Genomic DNA, 16,988 nt, shown 5'->3' with positions numbered 1-16,988 from the left:
ATTAAGCTTTGAAAAATATTATACATTAATTTTTTTTTAACTTTCATTGACCTAATTTTTTTAACCAACATCAGTCCTAATCATAAATATCAAAAATGCATTAAATTTCCGAATTTTAACCCTTTAAATGCTAGGTTTGTGTCATGATGCCACTAAAACACGGAAATGAATTATTTTCAATATGCTGCATGCAAAGTCATTGTTTTGTTAGTTAGTTTGTTTTTACATAGCCACACTGGCAACGCTCTGTGCACAAAATTCACTTTTAAAAATTAAGCTTAAAAACATTATACATCGTTCATTTTTTAAAAAACTTTTATTTACTTATTTTTTTAACCAACATCAGTCCTAATCATGAATAACAAATATTTATTCATTTTCCGAATTTTAACCCTTTAAATGCCAGGTTTTTGTCATGATGCCACTATCTTTTTAGATAAAACAAAAGACAAAACAAAACATAAAAATGATTTATTTCCAATATAAATAATGCTAAGTGGAATATTTCATTTTATTCATTTTTTTTATCTCCACAGCCTGGGATATATCAATGATTGTGACAGTGCACCAACGGAAATAACACGTAGTTTTTTTTTCAACATTAACATTGACTACAACTCCCGTCATGCATTTCGGCTATTACCATAGTAGCGGGAGTTGTTTTCTTTCTTCTCTTCCGTCATGGAGAGTCAGAGCAGAGTCTTCGCTGCTGTTTTACCGGATTTCGCCGGTGATGAGAAAGAGCCGGGACTGGAGGTACGTGCCGTTAACCGTCAGAGTCCCGGTAACCGGCTCCGGGAGGTCCAGGTGACGGGAACGGCGGAGGTGTGTTGTCCGGCGGACCGAGTGTCGGTGCGGGTCAGTGTGAGCAGCAGCAAAGAGTCCGTGAACGAGGTGACCGGCAGCGTCTCGCGCAGACTTGAATACATTTTACAAACTGTCAGGTAAAAATTAAAGTTTAACACCGTTAACTTTAAATAAATATACTCGTAGTTTCCGGTGAAGCTGTAAATCTTCCGTTAGCTAACCAGCTAACGCTGCAGGTTACGTTAAATATGTAACTAACGGTAACATTCACTATGGTAACACTATTTTTAACGTTAACAGCAACTTATGTGGTAATAATAAAGTGTATGATGATATAAAGGGAGTGACAAGTAAACAGCCAAAAGTTGTTAAAGTTGCTACAAAGATATAGCTAATAGGCTCGTTGTAGTAGCGCTAGGGACTGTTCTTTATTTATCAGAAGAGGGGGGAGGCTGGGGTGTAGCTTTGTTGTTTCTTTATCATCTCTGAAGCTACAAATATTTGTCCTTGAGCCTCCTTGTATGACCTGAAGAAAATGCATGACATTCCCACCACCATAAATTAGTTAGTAAATAAATAACAAAGAAAAAGAGAGTTTAAAGCTGTGTTAAAAAAATATTAAATGTCAAAAGTTAAAGATAAAATCCTGGAGTTGAAAAAAACGCCTAGATTTTTCACTCTTGTCACGTAAGCTGGTTAGTTAAGATAAAAAGTTTATTTTTGGCTAAATTTAAAATTAGACATTAAAGGGGATTTTAATGAAATATCCCAATTTTAAGGCCAAATTTGGTCATTGTTCTGAAACGTTCATCCCACGTGTTCAAGGACTGTCAGTTATTTCTGTTTTTATAGTCTCGCCATGATAAATGGTGTAATTTTGGTGATATAAAATCCAAATAAATACAAAGTACAGCAATGTAAAGTTGTATGCTCATCTCCTATGCCAAAATTTAAGTCCAAGCGATCAAACAAAAAACTTTATTTTTACAGATCTTGTTGTGATTATTAAAAATAGTAATGTACTTTGCATGTAGTATACTGATAATATTTTTTTGAGTTTTTTTCATTCCAAAACATAGTGGCATCCTGACAAAAACCTGACATTTAAAGGGTTAACATTATGAAAATGAATCAATGTTTTGTTTTTTTAAAATTGCATATTGTGCACACAGCGACATGGTTGTGTGTAATATTGGCGCGGACCCTCAGGGTTAATATAACATTTAATAAAATCATTTTTCATCCACGTTTTCTGCTTAGACAACATGGTGTCGCTGATAAAGACGCCTCAGTGAGGAAGTTCCTGCACCGAGAGGCAAACCAGTATCACATGGAAGCAGAGGTGGAGTGTTCAGACAAACACTGATGGTTATTAATGTGTCATGATGCCGTTAACTTTCACTGATCCACTGACAGCGTGACAAACGGTCCCGCAGGTCGTGGTCACGTTCTCAGACTTTGAGAAGATGGAGCGAGTGTGCAGCGTCCTGCTGGAGAAGCTGGACAGGACAGTCAGTGTGGGGACGCCGCAGTTCTTCCACAGCGCTGAAAGCCTGAATCACATGAGGTATTAAAAACACACACAGCTCAGCAGCTAGAGCCCGACCGATTTATCGGTCAACCGATATTATCGGCCGATATGATCCTCTCACAGACATATTGGAGCATATTGGCACCAGCGTATGTTTTTTTCTGATATGGGCCAATAAGAACTTTTATTTTTTATTTTTTATGGACCATATAATAAAGAAAACAATGCTTGAGTGGTTTAGTCACAGTTAGTTAGCAACTCACTGATACTGAACAGTACTGATGTTTATTTCGCTATTTATTTTATTGTATTTATTCTTTATTTAAATACAGGGTGATGTGTGTTTTATTTTTATATTCTTTCTTTGAAAGTTCAGCGAAGACTGATGCTAAACACATACAGTACTGGTGTTTATTTTTATTTTTTTATTTTTGTTTGTGTGTAATGTTAAACAAGTACATCGTTAAATAAAAGTTGTTTAAGAAAGCAGCCTTCTGAGTACTTTTGCATCGTCATATCGGTGCAAAATCAACAATCCACATAGAATTTATGTATTTTTTTAATCCAGCTCAAAAATTCACTATATCGGTAATCTGTGAATTTTTCTGCAATGAAATCGGTATCGGTCTAATAAATCCCACATCAGCAGCACTGTTGACGTTCAGCAGCTGTAACCTCTGTGTGTGTGTGTGTGTGTGTGTGTGTGTGTGTGTGTGTTTAAGGCGGCGTGCGTGTGTGTCAGCCGTTGAAAACGCTCAGCAGAAAGCCTGCGCGGTCAGTCAGCTCCTGGGACAAACCCTGGGACCTCCGCTCCTGGTCCGAGAGGAGGAGACGAGGGAGTGGAGGACTGAGGACGAGGAGGACGCGGGCCAGGACGCAGCCCGTCATCACCTCCCGCGCTCAGCCACAGTCACCGCGTCCTCACGCGTGTCTGTCTCCTTCAGCCTCAGAGACAGAAGCAGGAAAAAACTCTGAAGACATTTATCATCGACTCGTGGAAACAAAGAGCTGACGGTCACAGTTTGAAGTATTTTATTGCTCGGCTGTGATGGCTGAATAAAAGTGCTTTTTTTTTTTTCTTCCTCAGCCAGCACAGTTTTGTAAACAGAAAAAGAACTTCAGATTTTAAAGCAGTTTTGTCATTTTAAGCATTTGCGGGCATAATTTAACTTCAAATCAGTAAAATCAGGCACACGTTAAAGGGACAGTTCACCCCAAAATGAAAAAAAAAACCATGCTATTTATCAATTTAGACTTTTTTTTAAGTTTGAATAAAAATTAAATTGCTACACTTAGCGGCCCCTGCAGGTTTTTCCATGCATTTATTTGTCTTGATGGCCATAATGTCAACATTCAGTACGTTTACATGCAGTTTAGTCAAGCTACGAATAAAACTTGATTACGCCATTAAATTGAACCACCAGGGAAGAATCCGTTTCTAGATGGACGTATGTCCGACTCTGTCACGGCAGGTGGAGATATGCCCTCTTTCAGCTGATTGCAATAAACTTACGTATATTATTAATAACTTCGGGACAGAAAACTGCTGCGTCACCTACAGATAATCAAACTCCGCCTTCATTGATTAGTTTTAAGCCACCTAAAAAAAAAAAAAAAATTAAATAAAAAGACAAATGTTGCCTACGTTACATAAAGAACATTTTCAGCGTTTTACCTTGCTTTGAATCTGCATGTTTGAACACTTGGCAGGTGAATTTTGATAGAGAGAAAATAGTTCCTACATGAAACTGCTCTCACTGACGTCTGTGGATTATCTTCAGTAACCGGGTCATGATTTTTTGGGAAGAGACACTGCTGTTGAGTCTTTAAAATGTATTTTTTTGAGCACCACAAGCCGAGAGCCATCTAGTTCCAGTATATTGGAGAGAAGGACGACATCTCTACAGCCGAAACCTGCAGCAGCTCACACCGAAACTATTCAGACTGATGAAGAGCACCACGGGAAAGAGGAAAAATACGTATTTTTTATGTTTGGGTGAAATGTCCCTTTAAGTTAATTGTTTGCGTTGGATTTGCTCATTTTTTTTGGCACATGAAATTAACATTTTTATATTTTTACATCTCAAAGAAATAAAGAACAGTTCATGAGTGAGTCTCAGAGTTACTTCAGATCCACAAAAGACACCGTCACATCGAGAAATGATCCTCGATCTGCTCAATTATGAGACTTTCACTCATTTCAACACTGACAGATTCAAGAAACCTTTAAAAGGTGAGAAACACACCGAAGCCATGTCCACGCTCTCTCATATCTGGTGTCACCTCTATGATCACACGCAGCCGAGCAGTTAGTCCTCCTCCTTCCCGTCCTCGGGGTACAGCTCTTTGAGCCAGGGCTGCATGATGAACCGCTCGCCGTCAAAATGTGTGAAGTATTTCTCCAAGGTGGGAATGTCCGGCTAGAATCATCCGACAGAGATCAATTAAACGTGTGTGACTGTGGGAGCTTACGTGCTGTGATTCTCAGTACGTACCCTCATCCCAGTGATGCGCTCCAGTTGTGTCTGAGGCAAGTATCCAACCATGATGGAGGAGGGCCCCGGCCCGCTGAACAACACTTTATAATGAGGGGTCTTCTCTGCTTTGAGGCCCTGCAGGCACAAACGCACAGCCACAGAACTCACTGACTTTTTACATTTTTTTTTTACAGCTTTTCAAATGATAAAATGTCAAACACAAAGGAAAAGAAGTAAAAAAACAGTTGTAATTGGAAGGAAAAAGAATAATAAATTCCCTCAAGGTGTCCTTAAGATATCGCGACAGAATGCGACAGATGAGGTCAAAGTGACCTTTAGCCTTCACCTTCGAACACCAAATTATAATCAGTGTATTCTTGAGTCCAAGTGGATGTTTGTGTAAAAATTTGAGGTAATTCCCTCAAGTTCTTCTCAAGATAACACGCTGATGAGAATGTGACGGACAATGTCATGGCGATATTGACCTTTGACCACCAAAGTCTAATCATTTCATCTGTGAGTAAAAGTGGACATTTGTGCTAAACATTGTGTTGTGACCTTGGACCTTGATGAACTTCATCAGTTCATCATTGAGTCCAAGGGGATGTCTGTGCCAAATTTGAAGAAATTCCCTCAAGCTGTTCTTGAGATACCGCATTCACAAGACTTAAGCAGATGAGGTCACAGTGACCTTGGCCTTTGACCTATGACCACCAAAATCTTATCAGTCCATCATTGAGTCCAAGAGGATGTTTGTGCCAAATTTGAAGAAATTCCTTTAAGCTGTTCTTAAGATACCATGTTCACAAGACTTAAACAGATAAGGTCACAGTGACCCTGACCTTTGACCTATGACCACCAAAGTCTTGGCAATTCATTGTTGAGTCCAAGGGGACGTTTGTGCCAAATTTGAGGAAATTCCCCCAAAGCCTCCATGAGATATCACAAGCACAACAGTCGGACACACAGACATCCTGAAAACATTTGTGAATCTCAGGTGAAAACCAGCTCAGATCGGATCAGAGAACCACCAGTCGCAGCACAGGGATGACAGGGCGTCGATAAATGTGGCTGCACATCCAGCTGGCAATTGTACATTTTTAAGTGATTAAAACATAACTGCAAATTAGCCATACTCAGTGACAGTCAGAATATGGTCTAATAACAGTTCTCCGCTGCAGTGCAAGTCCATGTTGAATCGAACTTGTGTACAAGTTTCGACGTGACATGAGATTTGTTCGTAGAGGTATCGTATCACATTGATAACTGCTGAGCTTTGCGTGGAAATGATCATACGCCGGGTATTTTCTCTGATGTCCGTTTAAATGAAGGCCATAAACTCCAGCTGCAGCTATCGTCAACGTGGACGCATAAAAACATTTGAATGTTGAGTATTTTTTGAGAGCCGCTGACCTCAGCACTGGAGTACACTTTGTCGACCCACTGAGGAGGCGCTCGCATCTCGGGGTCCCAGCTCACCACCACGCCCACCATGTGGCCCTTCCTCTCCATCACCACCTCTCCGACCCGCAGAAACACATACGGAGGGCGAGGGCTGCGCACCGTCTTCGAGGCTGCAGGAATGAAGAACAGCAGAAGAATCCCGTGAGGCATTTTTTTTTGTTTTTTTAACCCTTGAGACATTCATTGTTTTCAGATTGAACCCATTCACTGTCTGACTTCTCAATAAGGGTAACAAATCACAGTATATATTATTACCATAGTCAGGATATCACAAGACATTTACAATCACAACAACATTGTTTCATGACTGAAGTATCGTGATAATATCGTATCGTGGAGCCTCTGGGTATTGCGTAATAAGCACATTATATGTATGAAGAAACCAACCTCCAAAGAAATCCTGGTCGTTGTCATAAATCATTTCCTCGATGGCAGGCGAGTCGAGAGGCACTTTCTCCTCCAAACCGAGCAAAGACCTTTGGAAAACAAAAATGTTGTCCGTCTGAACTCACGAGAGAGTAGCCTGTGTGTGCTTCCATGTTACATCAAGAACTCTGACATTAGAGACGACTTTAAAGGTCCTGATCTGGACGCGGTGCTTGATTCGAGAAGAGAGGATGCAAATGATCATAAATCAGAACGCGTGTCCAAGTCTCAATCGATCTCAGTCGTTTTTGAATTGCAAAATATCTCAAACTCACATGACTTTGGACATCTGCTGGTTTGCCCAGTCCCTCCACACTGTGCTGCTGAGGTATGACGCTCTCCAGTCTCTCCAAATTCTGAGCAACCTGAAACATCACGGTTATCGATTTATTATTTATTAAAAGTCCTGCATTGAAAATGCTACTTAAGCAGAATCAAGTATGATCATCAAAGTGTACTGTAAGTATTAAAAGTAACAGAACCCCATGAAGAAAAATCAATTTTACAAAAAAGTTACACATAAAAAAATAAAAAAATAAACCCTTCAAATTAGGAAAAAAAGGAGAAAAAAACCCACACCCAAACTCCAAAAAGAAATTTTTAATTGCAAAAACATCCAAAAATTGAAAGTTAAAAAAATAGAAAGAAAAACACCCAAAAATCAAGATTAATTTTTAATTAACACCCCAAACTCAAAATTATAAATAAAATGATATTGCGTTTGTCTTATATTTTTGATGCAATTAATTTGTAAAGTAACTAAAGCTGTCAGATAAATCTAGAGAAGTAAAAAGTACAATATTCCCTCTGAAATGTAGTGGAGTAAAAGTATAAAGTAGCGTGAAATAAAAATTAGCAAATGTACTTAGTTACATTCCACCACTGTGAGTATGACACAATATATATGCTGCACAAGCAGGAATAAGAATAAGAAACATAAGCCTCAATATGATAAATGCAACACATATGGCACAGAGTATTACTGCAGTTTAATTATTGCATCAATTATCGTGCAGTTAAGATAGTGTTATGAATAATTGTTGTTATATTATAATTATATTATTGGCCCCATTGCACAATTGAAATATCAATCATGGCAAATAAATTATGTAATTATAACTGCATACGCGCTTTTTTTTTGTTTTTCTACAAAATGGAAACACTCCACACTGACGGATGTGGCAAATAAAAAGCCCCTTCACGCACGGCTCTTACCTCGTGCTCGCGTGAAAGCGCTGCGCAGGCGTGGAGCCGCTCCAGCGGGAGATGAAGTACTGCGCGGGCACGGCGGAGAGCAGCAGCACGAGCTGCAGCACCGCGGTGGCCGAGAGCTGAGGCATGACCGCGCACCTGGGGACGGAAATACGCGTCAGGAGGATGTGACAGGTGTGGAACAAAAAATGCAAACCGATCTAAAGAAAAGTCGCTAAAATAAATCAAACTAAGTTTTGGCATAGAGCACGTGCACTTTCTACATTTTATTGACGCGCGTGTCACTGTAGTTCACGCTGAAATCATAGGAAGTGAAACTCTTGATGACAAACATATGGCGCTGCAGAAACTTCGACGAAATGCAGGTGAAACAAATTATCCGTCAAAGCTTGTTACTGGTAATGAATCAAGAGTCTTACCTCGAGTTTAAAATCCAAACTTTCCTCCAACTATCTGCCAAACATCGCGCCTGTTTGCGCCCTGGGACCGGATCAGAGTGACACGGTTTCACTTCTGTTTTATTTACATAAAGCAAACTCCCGTCCCATGCCGCCGGTACCACCTGCGTATTTAAATTTTCCGTCAATATTGCCCGAAAGATCATCCACCCAATCACAGCAGCCCACGGAAGAACCGGCGGACCTTTAGCGGATCGCCACGTCAGGAGGAGCCGAACACGGTGAGCTCCGGGCGGGAGGAGGCAGCGCGCAGTGACGCTGTGGTAACGCGAGGTGGAAGAGTTGCTGTGTTTGCAAAAGCATTGAGTGATCCGCCTCAGTCCTTTTACAGGTTGTAGAGACGTAGAAGTACTCAGAATAAATTATTAAATATTAGTTTTAAGTAGGCTATAATAAGGAAAATGTGAAATTGAAGTATTAAAATTAAACCCTATGTAGAATAATCTTCAGAATAATAACACTCCAATAATAATAATAAAAAAAAGAATAAAGCACTGCAAAACTTAAAATAAAAAACTAGAACACCCCAAACTCAAAGTAATAAAAAACAGAATAGCTCCAAAACCCAGAATAAAATATAACACCCCAAAAGTCAAAATGATTAAATTATCTACATATATACATTGAAAATAACAAAAAAATAAAGCTCAAAATAATTTCAAAAATAGAAAAAGACTTGAATTCAGAATAGAGCAGTTTCACTTTATAGATCAGTGTTTCTTCTATGCTGTTTGACATGTGTGCTCACCTTTTTTCTCTGATAATTTAGGATCCAGATGTTCGGGAGGTTATTCCCATGAGCCGAATTATCCACAGAGGTTTCTTCTTCTCCAGAACAAACAGACCAGTGACTTTAATCTGCAAAAACACTGAATGAAGCATTTTCAAGTTAAGAAATCAATGTTGGGGCTGCAAACTACTGTGGCTGAAGTGAAAACTCAAACGTCCAGCCAGCGTTTGGTTTGTCGTTGACGAGGACCTGCTCCCCGTATACACATAAACAGCTTATTCTAAGGTAACAAACACATGTCAAAATCTTATTTTCAGGTTATTATACATGAATCAAAACAGACTTATTACAGTATTTTCCATTTTCATGACAACAGATCCCCCTAAATCCTACACACTGGACCTTTAAATGACACAATCAACAACAGGCAGGAAAGGTAAATATGGAAACACAACTGTTTATTTACTTAAAATATCGGTATGAACTAACAGGACAGCAATACTCCCCTACACATACATTCTAGCTTTATGCTTCTTTTTTGCATTAATTCCTTTATATATAAAAAGTATCCAAACTAACAAAGACATCCTCTTCGATCAGTTCACATGAAACAGACAACCCCTTTTAACCCTTTCCCCTTCCCGTCCCCTTAAAACTTAAAAAAAAAAAAAAGCTTCCTGGTGGCTCACATGCAGCCACTTCACACACACACACACGCACACACACACGCACGCACACGCTGTGACCTTCAACCTCTGACCAAACAGAGTGACGCTCGGTCAGAAGCCACAAACAAAACTCTGCCACACGTTAGCACATTTAGCCGGCGGTGAATGTGTGTGTACATGAGCTCCAAAGCGCAGTGAAGTAAGAGGGCTGATCTGAACCGCCGAATCAAAACGTCTCGCTAAAGATCATCTTCATTCTTGCTTATAAACCAGTGACTCGCTTTTAAGGCCCCTTTTGAAATGATTAGAGGTTGAACTTACAGGGTTAACAACCTGACTAGCAATATAAAATCAGCTTTTACCCTAACAGACGTGATAAATGCAGATAGTGAGGGTGATCTGATGAAGAGACGCGATAACAGAAGAATAAGTCTGATGTTTACTTGGCTGCAGTCCCATGTTGACTGTATTTCAATGGGAAAATCAGGGCGATCGTTGCAAATTCAAAATATATGCGTTAAATGCGGCACACATTTTGGATTCTCAAGTACTGCGCTTTTGTAAACATTATGAATTGAGCTCAAAGGTTTGAAAAAAACGGGTCTAAAATCTTGTTTCGACTCATGATAATCTGTGCACATATATAAATATGATCTGAGAAAGAAAAACACTTCAAACGCTTTATGCGCCCACTAAGAGTTTATCTTAAATTATGTTTGCTCACGAAATTTGTGGCCGTAGATCATAAGCTTCCTAGCTTTAAACGGTAAATTTTGGTAATTTTCAGTCTATTTTTCCAATGTTTCTGTGTCTAAGAAACTAAAAACATTTGACCTGAATAAGATCCAAGTAGGATCGAAACTTTGTCTTCATTAAACTTGTGTGGCATGGAGGAAGTGTGCAGGCGTTTGTTTTTGTCCTCAAGAAAATAAGAGGAACAACATTTTTGAAATTGGTCCAGTATTAAGTGAGATGAGTGCAGCTGGAAGCCACAAAACAGGCTACAATGTAAACACTCTACATTAAATTTACATCCACCATAAGTGCTTGTTTTTGCCACTGACGGGCTCAGATTATTATTAGAGGTGTCTGGAAAGGATCCCTGCAGAGATAGACCTTTCTGCTGAAGAGTAGAAACACAAAGACTGCACTACATGGCCTCTACAAAGTCGCTTCTTTACGCTGCTTTGCAGTTTTCACGCAGAAACAACAGCGGCGTCAATGTGCCACTCCAGTGTGTGATTATAGACAGCATGCCGGGATTGCAGAAGCAAAAGAGGCGTGATGTGAAACACGGCAGCGTCTGCCTCCAGTGTGACATATCACGTACACGTCTGCAGCGCCTTCTGAACAATTATGGCAAACGTGACAAAAACAATCATTTTCTCTGTTACATGGTGGCTGATCTTGTCCTCTGTTCAGAGGTTAAGGAGCTTTTTGACATCACTTTCTCCCGAATTTGAAAATGTTTTCCGCTGTTCTTTTTAAGTTAGCAGTAAAAGTAAAATGTCTATTTCAGCAGGGATCCTTTCTAATAATGCTGTCAGACACTTAAAATAATCTGAGCCTGTCAGTGAGGAAAAACCAACACTTTTGGTGGATATAAACTGTCAGCGTAAATTGCCCAGAGTGGTTACATTGCAGCCTGTTTTGCAGCTGCAGCGCTCTCTCTCTCTCCATACCTGATCAATTTCCAATAACTGTTGTTCTCATTAGTCACTTAGGCAGAAAAACATGGGAAAGTAGCGTCCAGCTTGAAAAATACTTTTACTAGTTACCCTTAAATAAAAACCCCAATTTGCTTGCCGCCAGTCAGTTGTGGATGAAGGTGTCAGTTTTTTTATGCTGTCTTAATCTGTAATAAAACTCTTCATATACACAATATAAACAAATCTTTTGTGATGTAAATATAAGCCAGACTGTGTGAAAAGAAAGTTGTTAATTGTGTCCTCTAATAAGTGTGACAGAGTATAAAACACTGCTCTAACTCCACAGATCTCGTCAGTGAATCATTGTCCTGTACTGCGGAGACGCAGACAGGAAACACGTGAAAGAACTCGACACACTCGACTGTGGAGACAGAAAATAAACACATTCAAAAGCCATGATCTAAAAACCTTCAGTGCCCAAAGACAGAATTTGGCATTGACAAATGCACAACATAAAAATAACAATGATGAACAGATGAGATATATGTTCAATAATATGTGACATCAAAGACCTATGAAACAAACCAGGTGTGTTTAGATCAGTCCCTTCAGGATTTCGCGAGTGCAACAATTAACACCAATTCAGCAAATCCTTGTAAATTCTGCACAATTTTGTGCTATAATAAACAATTGGAGGCAAATTTGACTATTAAAAAATGGGTAAAATCTCTTTTCATTGTGGAGCTGTGTGCAGCATATTGATTCGCTCATCCTCTATCTCTTTCTCGGTTTATCATGAGACTGCTGCTGCAGGAGTGTGAGCTCTGTGACTCCGACAGAGTCGCACACAACTTTTCCACAAAATTAGCCCTCGTTCTTAAACTGGTTCGGCTAAAGATTCGTGAAACGTTGCTACCATCCAGCTAATTAGTCCATGTTTCCGCCAGTTTTGCACACAACCATTGTAATCAAAGATTACAACGATTTGATGCACAACACAAGTACACAGTGGTAGCAAAATCACAGATTGCAATATTATCTATAAACTTTTGTTCTGCTATTACATGATCCTGTTTTTGTTTTTTGTCCGAAGATTTCTCACGTTACTTTTACATCTTTACGCCCGCTGATAATGTCAGGGTTCACTCTTCAGGTCAAGGATTTTTTTTGGGGAGGGGTCCAGTTGAGAACCAACTTTTCAGCTCTGATCCAATTTATTTTGGGTCGAAGTGATCTGAACGGTTCACAATTAGGTCCTAAAACCAGAACAGATTCCAACAGTGAGAGGGCTAACTGTTAGCAGGGTTCCCACGGTCATGGAAAACCTGGAAAAATCAGGGAATTTCACATAATCATACTCCTGGAATCATATTTTTCAGGGCTGGAAAAGTCATGGAATAAGTCAAAATCCATGAAAATTTTAGAAAATTCCTAGAATTTTGTTTTATATAATGATATTGTTACAGTAAATATGTATTAAATTTAAATGGGTAATTTTCTAACATTACAGCAAATTATTTTCTGTAGCCGACGACTTAACATTCGGTGTGAGAGTAACAGCTGTTTGTTGAAGGTTAACTGCAGCTGCGGCCTGAGTGGCAATCTATGATGAGCAGTGATGAGGCGGACGAGGTCATGGCGCCGGTCCGTCAGTGCTCGAACAGCAGCATCAGCTGATCGTTGATTAAGTTTCAGTGGAAATGCCAAATACTGATAATAAGCTTCAAATCAGTGACATCACAATTTTTTTTGCAACTTTCGCTTGCAAAAAAAAAAAAAAGCCTTTACCCATCAAAACAACACACGTTTTTATAAAAGCTGCTGTAAAATCAGGGATTTTCAGGCTGCTGAGATCCCAAAAAACAAACTGCAAAATCCTGGAGGGACTGATAGATGCTACCGTCCAGTTCTCCCCGATCAAATCCGCAACACGAGCGGCTGATTTTGGCGTTCAGTCGCACCGTATGCTGGAGTAAAAACCTGCTAAAACTGGAGGCCGTTATCCTATAAACTCAGTCTATTTTTCAGAGAGAGAGCGACGTGTTTGTCCTTCGTCATACAAGCCAGTCAGGTCCAGTCCGAAGTCCAGTTCTCTGAACCGAGCAGAACCAGGAAGTCCAAAATAAAAAAGAAAGAAAACAAAGGCCCCAAAAGCAGAAAGGAGGATTCAATATGCCAGAGTAGCGAAGGCACACAATCAGAAAGATGAATATAAGACTTGTCTCTCTCTCTGCTGTCCAGTTTGACCTGGCTCGATCCTGTTTGCTCCATGAGAAAAGTGCTAAAACATGCGAGACAGAACTGTGTGTGTGTGTGGTCACCATAAAAACACATTTAAAAAGTTCTTTTTTATATGTTAATTTTTAAAATACACAGGGTTACTCCCTACGACTGCATTGATAAACCGGTCTGTGGTAAGTGCATCTCAAAGCTAGTCACCCAAAGCTCCACTGGCTGCTGTACCTTCGGTATAAACTGACGATAGGTTGGTTATAGGATAGTATATCGACATGAATAATGGTTTTACAACAACAGTAAAGTCTTTTTTTTTCGACTGCCATAAATACATTTCTTTGAGAGGTTTCACGACGAACTGTATGCCACTGTTTGCACGCTGAAAGTGAATGACAGTTGCGTTATAAAAACACGCACGCACTCCTCCGATTACAAACTTATTCACACAGGCACATGTACTTTGCAGGGCAGAGGCCTTTTACACACATGCACGCACGCACGCACGCACACCGAAGACATAAAGGCACAAGGTATTGCTAATGTTGAGGACGCGCTGAGACACCTATCGCGACGTATAAATGACCCCTCTCACCCATGCATCCTTTCTCTCCTCCTCACAGTAAAAACAGCTTCTAGAAAAACAAAGAGATGCTTTTTCGTTTCTAACAAACATGCAAAAAAAAGGGACGCACACCCACACACACGTCAACGGTAAACAAAACCTACAGATCTACAGTACCAGCAAAGGTACGCCATTTGGTATTTTAGCGGACACGCTCAGGTCAGCCGATGAGTAAGACTTCCGAAACAGAGAGCCGATCATCACGTACAAATCTTAGAAAAAGAAGCAGAGAGGGAGGGTTGTATAAAAAAAGAGCGGGAGCAATGAAGGAGGAAAGGGGGGAGGCGTAGTCAGGTCCGTCACGGAGCTGACGATTTCAGCTCAGTGCGCGTCTTTGACCTTCCCAGCAGAGACACTCGAAAAATCCTCAAAAATAGCAGGATACAGCTCTCCTCGTGATTTTTTTTTCAAGTACTAAAACTGTTTGACTACTTTTTCTCCCGCTCCGACACCGACTGTGTTTGAGGGCAGGCGGAGGTGGAGATCGCTGGACCGGAGCGAGTCGCGACCAGCAGCGGAGTCATTGAGCTCCTGCGAGATCCAACATGGACCAATAATGTCGGAGGGACAGGTGGACGTGGCGCTATCCGGCGTAGTGATGTGCTTACTGGGCCGAGAGGACGGAGGAGCGGACAGGTGTGTTTCTCCGTCGCCACAGCTTTGAATAGCAGCAGCTGGACGAGCAGCTCCCCGGACGTAAACGCGCAGATCACCCGAGCGCGACCTCCTCCGCTCGGACGCCCTCGAAGAAATCTCAGGCGGATTTCCTCCTCGGTGTCAGCGCCGCGCTCCTCACATCCTGCGTGTCTGATCTGTTACCAGCCTATCAGGTTGGCTTTGGCCTTTTCGGTCAGCTTGCGCACGCGTCCTTTCGAGGAGGTGCCGAATGTGATCGACGAGTCCTCAAACAGCAGCTGCCTCTGCTCCTCCTCCGAGTCCTCCTCCATATACCAGGCGGAGCGTCTCCCCTGGTTGCGTGTGCGCATCGACCCTCCCGCCTCGTCCCCTGCCTCCTCCTTTGGCAACTCCCTCCGATTTGATCTTTGAGGAGCAGCTTGAGGAGGAGGAGGAGGAGGCGTGACCTCCTCGTTGGCCTTCCTGCTGCTCCTCCTCAGTGGCGAGGGCTCAGGTGACTCAGCAGGAGGAGCGGCTTCTTCAGTTCTTGCCACTCGCGGCCGGCCGCGCCGCTTCTGCGTCGCCGCCGCGCCAGAGTCCGACAGCGCGGACGTCTCCTGCGCCGACGACGTCCCGCCTTCGTCCCCCGTCGATTGATCAAGGTCGTCGTCGGGGGTGGAGCTCCTGCGGGTGCCGCTCCTCCTCATCTCCTCCAGCTCCTGCTTGCTCTTCCTGCCTCTCTTCTTGCCCGGCGGGCGGCCTCGCGGTCTGGAGGGGCTCCCCGGAGTCGTGACCTCTGGAGGACTCAGCGGAGCCTCCACTTTGGATTTCCGGCCCCTCCTCCCCACTCCCAGGGTCACATGACTGCTGTGGCCGTTCAGGTGGGCTGTGCTCTGAGATGAGGGGCTGACAGGTGAGCCTGAGGGGGCGGGGATTCATTTACAGGACAAAAAGGAAGAAAATATTTATCAATAACTGACTGAGGTATCTAAGGAGCCCAGAGTACAGCTGTCACACCATTAAACTGAAAATAATCACAGAAATTCCCCTGAAACAGTTGTTATTTTTATTTGGATGTGCTGTCTGATCACCAGTTTACCACAGACGAGTATTAAATAATGCATATTTTGTTGATGACTGCAAGAAAAACAATTACTATTAATTAACATGTTTACATGCTGGAGCGCTGTGGGATCAAAAATTGCATTTTGATGGGTTTAAGTGGTGTATTTTTTGCACTTAACAGCATACACACAACAATTTTGTGTAAACGGTGTATTTTAGACTTTTGAGGTGGATATTTCTAGATCAAACAAAAATACTATCTTGCCAAAATGTATGCGATATGCATGAATACCGCCAAAATTATCAAAAAACGAAGAATGAAAAGTGTCTAAGATGCACCAAAAAGCCCTTAAGAGTTAAAATCTCACAATTCTAAAATAATAATAATCTGTTTCTTTTTTTTCAGATGACATTAGTTACATAACTAATATTGTTTCTTGAGGGGCAACATGTTAACGTTTTGCTGTGACGGTCGTTTATAACAGTATTTTATTCCTGGCACCTCGTCGATCATCCCTGTATGTTAACATGATGGTAATATGAGGGTTAAATATGTGTTTTATGACTTTAATCATAAACTACAGGATCATTCACTCACTTCTTTGACACTGTCTCTTACCAGGCGTGAGTCGTACAGGAGTCCTGAGTTTCCTCCGGGTGCTTCCTCCACTGCTACTTTCCGCGGCTGGAGAGGGCGTCACCTTTTCGGGCGCTGGTGGCGTTGGAGCTGACACAGAGTTATGAGTCCTCAGCGAGCGAGTAGACTCTGATGATAACAGAAGAGATAATCAATAAAGGAAATTAAGTGTATACCATGTCAGAACTTAAAACTCTTCGAACTAAACAAGCGGATCTGGAGCGATCATTTCGCTCTGACAAGGATGTAAAGGAAAGGAATTAGAGTTCTGTCGCATCCCAATTATTGTTTTTTTTTTTAAACTATTATCAATTAATTTGATCCCTGTTTGTTTTGTTTTTAAGTTTTTTGTTTGTTTTTGTTGTTTTTTTGTTTATTTATATTTAACAGAG

The 16,988-nt window shown here is 41.2% G+C and overlaps 3 protein-coding genes across 3 annotated transcripts in view; 1 reads left to right on the top strand and 2 right to left on the bottom strand.

Moving 5' to 3' along the window:
* Positions 1-655: 655 nt before the first annotated feature.
* Positions 656-3,967, top strand: irak1bp1 (interleukin-1 receptor-associated kinase 1 binding protein 1). Its single transcript, XM_042503545.2, has 4 exons — positions 656-944; positions 2,068-2,149; positions 2,244-2,374; positions 3,061-3,967. The coding sequence occupies exons 1-4, from the start codon at positions 682-684 to the stop codon at positions 3,311-3,313; spliced, it is 729 nt and encodes a 242-aa protein (XP_042359479.2). The 5' UTR covers positions 656-681; the 3' UTR covers positions 3,314-3,967.
* On the bottom strand, positions 3,354-8,521 carry LOC121955537 (uncharacterized). Its single transcript, XM_042503544.2, has 7 exons — positions 8,337-8,521; positions 7,921-8,055; positions 6,981-7,070; positions 6,667-6,755; positions 6,229-6,389; positions 4,834-4,950; positions 3,354-4,758 (listed from the first exon to the last, which is right to left on the bottom strand). The coding sequence occupies exons 1-7, from the start codon at positions 8,519-8,521 to the stop codon at positions 4,648-4,650; spliced, it is 888 nt and encodes a 295-aa protein (XP_042359478.1). The 3' UTR covers positions 3,354-4,647.
* A 1,025-nt stretch (positions 8,522-9,546) lies between these two features.
* phip (PHIP subunit of CUL4-Ring ligase complex) overlaps positions 9,547-16,988 on the bottom strand; it is a 61,087-nt gene continuing 53,645 nt past the window's right edge. Inside the window, exons 39-40 of the mRNA XM_088089856.1 lie at positions 16,579-16,725; positions 9,547-15,813 (exon numbers count right to left, since the gene is read on the bottom strand). Coding sequence (XP_087945982.1) covers positions 15,095-15,813; positions 16,579-16,725 — 866 coding nt within the window. The 3' untranslated portion in view covers positions 9,547-15,094. The remainder of the gene's footprint in view (positions 15,814-16,578; positions 16,726-16,988) is intronic.

This window comes from Plectropomus leopardus, chromosome 16 (genome assembly GCF_026936395.1).
Source record: "Plectropomus leopardus strain MGB_pleo_1.0 chromosome 16, ASM2693639v1, whole genome shotgun sequence".
In the NCBI taxonomy this organism is placed as follows: Eukaryota; Metazoa; Chordata; class Actinopteri; order Perciformes; family Serranidae; genus Plectropomus; species Plectropomus leopardus.
This window is presented reverse-complemented; position numbering and strand designations above follow the sequence as displayed.

What these genes read in the sequence shown, in the direction of transcription:
- irak1bp1 (XM_042503545.2), top strand. Translation starts at nt 682, where the DNA reads ATGGAGAGTCAGAGCAGAGTCTTCGCTGCTGTTTTACCGGATTTCGCC. An exon ending in AGTATCACATGGAAGCAGAG is followed by an intron (nt 2,150 to 2,243) that starts GTGGAGTGTTCA and finishes ACGGTCCCGCAG; the next exon opens with GTCGTGGTCACGTTCTCAGA. An exon ending in GAAAGCCTGAATCACATGAG is followed by an intron (nt 2,375 to 3,060) that starts GTATTAAAAACA and finishes TGTGTGTTTAAG; the next exon opens with GCGGCGTGCGTGTGTGTCAG.
- LOC121955537 (XM_042503544.2), bottom strand. Translation starts at nt 8,521, where the DNA reads ATGATCTTTCGGGCAATATTGACGGAAAATTTAAATACGCAGGTGGTA. An exon ending in GTTTGGATTTTAAACTCGAG is followed by an intron (nt 8,056 to 8,336) that starts GTAAGACTCTTG and finishes TTCCGTCCCCAG; the next exon opens with GTGCGCGGTCATGCCTCAGC. An exon ending in CGCTTTCACGCGAGCACGAG is followed by an intron (nt 7,071 to 7,920) that starts GTAAGAGCCGTG and finishes GTGATGTTTCAG; the next exon opens with GTTGCTCAGAATTTGGAGAG.